The 4,900-nt window shown below is 50.9% G+C and overlaps 1 protein-coding gene across 1 annotated transcript in view; it reads right to left on the bottom strand.

Annotated features, from left to right (window-relative positions):
• Positions 1-4,058, bottom strand: part of fscn2b (fascin actin-bundling protein 2b, retinal) — a gene marked incomplete at both ends in the record, with an annotated part of 14,536 nt that extends 10,478 nt beyond the window's left edge. The window contains one exon of the mRNA XM_080834523.1: positions 3,239-4,058. Coding sequence (XP_080690649.1) covers positions 3,239-4,058 — 820 coding nt within the window. The remainder of the gene's footprint in view (positions 1-3,238) is intronic.
• Between the last annotated feature and the right edge of the window lie 842 nt (positions 4,059-4,900).

Genomic DNA, 4,900 nt, shown 5'->3' with positions numbered 1-4,900 from the left:
GGGCTAACATTTAGATCCAAATCAGGCTTGCCACGCTGCCTGTTACTGCAGAGAATACACTCTGCGTCGTGTTGCGCCGTGTGTGTAACCAGTGAATTATAATCCACTGATTTATGCCGCGAAGCCAACCGCATGAGGGAGATGAGCTAAAGGACAGCCGCTTTGACTTTCATTCAAGCGTTTTAATGCGACACTGCAAGATACGTCGCTCCAGGACACAATGTGTGACTAGTAAATTATTACTTGCTAAAGGATTTTCTCTACGAATATGACTAGCAGTTTAATCAGCAGATCAGATAAGCCATTAAAGTGGTTGTGAGGGTTTTGTGAAGGCTCCTGGCGTGAAGAGACTCCTGTTCTTACCTGCTGAAGAAACCCGTGTTTGATTCTTTTGTTGAAACTGGGAGACTTTTCCTTCCCTGTGTTCCTAAGTGTGAGCCAAACTCACAGAGCGACACCTCACTGTCCGTCGGGACCGGGAACCCGATCACTGATTTATGGCAGTACAAGCGGTGACAGAGCTCTCCACCTGTCCCAATCCCACAATGCATTGTTTCTCAGGTGGCCCCATTGTGATCGGGGCCTAGGATCTGCCACCCCCCCAACCCCACTCCCTTACACTCCGTCTGTTCCTTTCTCTCTCTGTCAGAACCCCACTTTCACACCCTCCATTGTGTGCGCTTGTGTGTGTGCACTGTGTGTGCTGAGTGTGCTTGTGTGTGAATGTGTGAATGTGTGTCTGCGTGTCTACTGTGTGTGTGTGTGTGCGTGTATGACTGTACATCATTACAGTTGTGTGGGTATGTATGTGTGTTTAAGTGTATGACTGTATATGTGTGTGTGTGTGTGTGTGTGTGTGTGTGTGTGTGTGTGTGTGTGTGTGTGTGTGTGTGTGTGTGTGTGTGTGTGTGTGTGTGTGTGTGTGTGTGTGTGTGTGTGTGTGTCTCCCTGATGAGTGTGTGATTTGCGTCCCTGTTGTGCTGGGCTGCGTGGCGGAGCCCTCAGATAAAGAGCCGGAGCGGAAGGCTCATATTTCTGAAAGCCAACGCCACCATCGATGAGTTACCCCCCCACCATACACACACACACACACACACACACACACACACACACACACACACACACACACACACACACACACACACTCCCCACCTCAATCAATTATTCAACACACCTCGCCACCACTGCGTTACCCTCTCTGTGTGGCTGTGTGTCTGTATGTGTGTGTTTGCCATGGGTATTGTGTGTTTGTGTGTGTGTCTCTGTGTGTGATTTCGTTTCTCTGTGTTTCGTGTCTTTGTGTGTGTGTGTACGCTTTGCATTAGACTCATCTTCTTTCACTCTCTTATCTCCTGACACTGAGACATACACAAACACAAAGAGGGCCAAAGGTGTTATGCAGTGTGTGTCTGTGTGTGTGTGTGTGTGTGTGTGTGTGTGTGTGTGTGTGTGTGTGTGTGTGTGTGTGTGTGTGTGTGTGTGTGTAGCTGTGTATGAGTTTGTATATGTGTGTGTGTGAGAGAGAGATGAGGAGGAGGAGGAGAGATTGTGTCACTGGAACCACCCGCCACCCCCCTCTCTCCGCCACCACCACCACCTCTTCGAGCGCAGGGCAATCTCTTTCTCCGAAACCCATTTATTTAAGGCTGCCGTCTCGAAATGCTTACTAGGAACAACGAGGCTAGAGTTAGCCGATCAGGTTTCCAGATGGCCAGGTTTACATTACACTGTCGCTGCAACTTAACTTAAAAGCCCCAGAGCCAACATGGAGGGGCTGAAAATATGACCCGTGACCTGGATATGCTCTCAGAGTCTAGCGAGGGTCAGATCTCAGGTACCAGGTGAACACGGTTAAGGCCTCGTACGCCAGAACAGGGGGAAGGACAGTCATTTTGTTTCAGGAGGTTGAGAGACACGCATGTTTCCGTTTGGTTTGAAACCACAGAAAGTGAATGGGTGGTTAGGGCAGGTGGCTGGGTGTGAAGGTTTTAATTACAGTTGTTTGTGGAAGCGAACATTTCCTGTTTCTGTTTCCTACACAACTTCTGAAGTTATAGTATCGACATCTCAAATTGTTGGTCTATGAGTTTAGGCCGTTTGTGATACAAAACTCTCTAATGGTTCCCCATATAACAACTTTTAATTTAAAAAATATAAATATCCTCCTAAAGTTTCCATAAAGTTGGAATTACAACAATTACCAGGAACAACACAACTGCAACACTAATCTACTCGATGTTGAGAGTTTCAGAACATACCACAGACCACTGATAAGCCGACAGGAGCAAGCATCCACTGGCAAACACCCAAATCCAGTCTTTAGGTGATGACTGCTTGTCATGTTTTAAACAGGTGAGAAGTCCAGGAAGCTGAAAGACTACAATACCCAGCATACCGCTGTGCATTCCAAACCTTGGTCTATGCATTCCTTCTGCCTCTGGATGACATACTAGTGCATACCTGGCTCCTATTACTGTCAGAGGTATCACATGGTAGCTAATGTCAGCCACAGTAATGCTAGTCCAGCAGTGTCACTTGTAGTTGTAATGAAGTCTGTTATACCACGCACAGGCAGCACTTAAAATACAAGAGGAATTGACATGCAGGCGGATTGAATGTCAAGTTTGTGAGGCTGATCATTGGAGATACTTGTGTGTATGGGAATAGCTTAGAATACTCCAGGTCACAGTTTAACATAGATGTGTGCACGTCTTCAATGTGATTCTAACTGAATAGTTAGAGTTGTTTAAGTGAAGAAATGATGGTCCTTATTTTTTTAACAGACTACTTTGAAAGAAAGATTTGGACAAAAACGGTCTTCTGCATTCAGTAGTCTCTCACACACACACACACTCACACACACACTCACCCACACACACACTCACACTCACACATCCTCACACACACAAACACTCACGCACACTCACACACACATACACAGGCACACATATAGTGTGTTGCGCAATTACATTATGTCCACCTTTGTTCCGATTCCAAGAAAGATCAAAACCATTGTAATGACAAGACATGGACTAACAACCCCCACACAGTCACACACACATCATCACACCAATGTTAATAACCGCCGGCAAGGTACTGTGAAAGAAGATCAGTGAGCATAGAGCACGTGGCCATAGAGGCAAAGATCATAGAGCGTAGAGCACCTGGCTTTCGGTTGTATGTTGCATGTCAAGGCTTGACAACACGACCACAGACTGAGCGTGATCCAGCGACTCACCTGATCGGATGGAGACGAATCTGTTGTTGGCCGCCTGCAGCACCACCTGCGGGCGGCTCTCCTCCAGGTCGAAGAGCTCGTCCTTGCCCGGCTTGGAGCAGCGCCCGGAGCGCAGCGTCCCCGCTGGGCCCATGGGCGTCAGGTACTTGCCCTCGCAGTCCTTGAAGGCCAGCTTGCCGCACTTGAACTCCAGCGTGTAGCCCGTGGCGCGGCCGCTCTCCGCCAACAGCTTGCCGTCGTTGCCCAGGAATCGGCTGTCGCTTGTCTTCAGGCAGTACTTGCCGTCCAGGTAGACGAGGGTGAGGAGCGCGTCCACGCCCCACGGGATGTTGCTGTCCACGGCCACCTCGCCCTCGGGTGCCGCCAGGTGGGCGTAGCGCTTGCGGGCGACGCTGAGCAGGTTGGCCTGCGGGTGGAGCGCCAGGTGCACGGCCCACAGCTCCGGCTCGCCGATGGCCTGGGCGAAGCACGACAGGTAGTCGGCGGCGCCGCCGAAGAAGCGCAGGTGCGTCTCGGACTGCAGGGCCCAGCGGCCGTCCGACTGTGCGGCGATCAGAAAGCGGCAGTCGGGCTCGCGCGCCTCCGCCTCGCACGTGACCCGCCCATCCTTGTCCGCCGCCAGGTAGCGTCCCAGGTGCGACTGCAGGTAGACCACCTGGGCGTCACGCTCGTCCTGCTCCAGCGTCCACTTCTGCTTGCGTTTGAGGCTCGGCGCCGAGGCGTTCACCTTGAAGCCGAAGGACTCGGCCGTCAGGTAGCGGCCCTCGTGGTTGATCAGGCCGAACTGCAGCTTCAGCGGCTTGTTCCCATTGGTGGGCATGGTGGCCTAGCAACAACCGTCCCTTTGCAGAGGACTCTGAGAAGGCTCGGGGGGGGGGGGGGGGGTGGTGGGGGGAGTAGTGGTGCTGATAGGGAACAGAAGAGAAAGAGGGGGATGCAGAGAGAGAAAAAGGGGGGAGGAATAGAGATTGAATCAAGACACACTGAAAAATAAGCAGTCCCTCTGGTCCTGGATGGAATGATTTCTTTCCTCCTTCTCTTCCTCTCTTCAGTGGCTTTTCTCAAGGGTGTCCTCAGCAGTGGTAAGTCCTTAACGCTCTCCCCCGCTTATCTGCTGTTGTCTTCCGGGTTGTTCCGCTCCTCCGCTACCGCCGTCCCCCCCTCTTCTTTTTTTCTCTTCCCTATCTGTCCTCTCGCTTGGCCCCCTTGTCTGTCCACCGTAGGGAGAAAAAAAAACGTGACTCTCCGCTCTCTCTTCTATCCTCTGTTTTCCAGTCTCTCCTTTTTCCTCTCTCTCTCTCTCTCTCTCTCTCTCTCTCTCGGAGTGATGAGCAGCTCTCTCTCTTTCTCTCTTTTTTTTGTCTTGCTCCCCACTGTTTCCTAATCAGCTCAGATTAAAATCAGCAGGACTCAACACCTCAATCCAGCGAGCTGCTTACGTCACGCTGATCCCAGCGGCTCTCTCTATCTTTCTCTTTCTCTCTCTCTCTCTTTCTCTCTTTTTTCTCCCCCCCCCCCCTTTATTATCTGTAGTTTTCTCTTTTCCCCTCTATCTCTCTGTCTCTGTCTATCTCTCTCTCCCTCCCTCTCTCTATCTCTCTCTCTCTCTCTCTTTGTATTAAGCTGCACTCTTCCTCCGTCCGCTACCTGCCGATGAGCTTA

This window comes from Sprattus sprattus, assembly GCF_963457725.1.
Source record: "Sprattus sprattus genome assembly, chromosome: 3".
Taxonomy (NCBI): Eukaryota; Metazoa; Chordata; class Actinopteri; order Clupeiformes; family Clupeidae; genus Sprattus; species Sprattus sprattus.
This window is presented reverse-complemented; position numbering and strand designations above follow the sequence as displayed.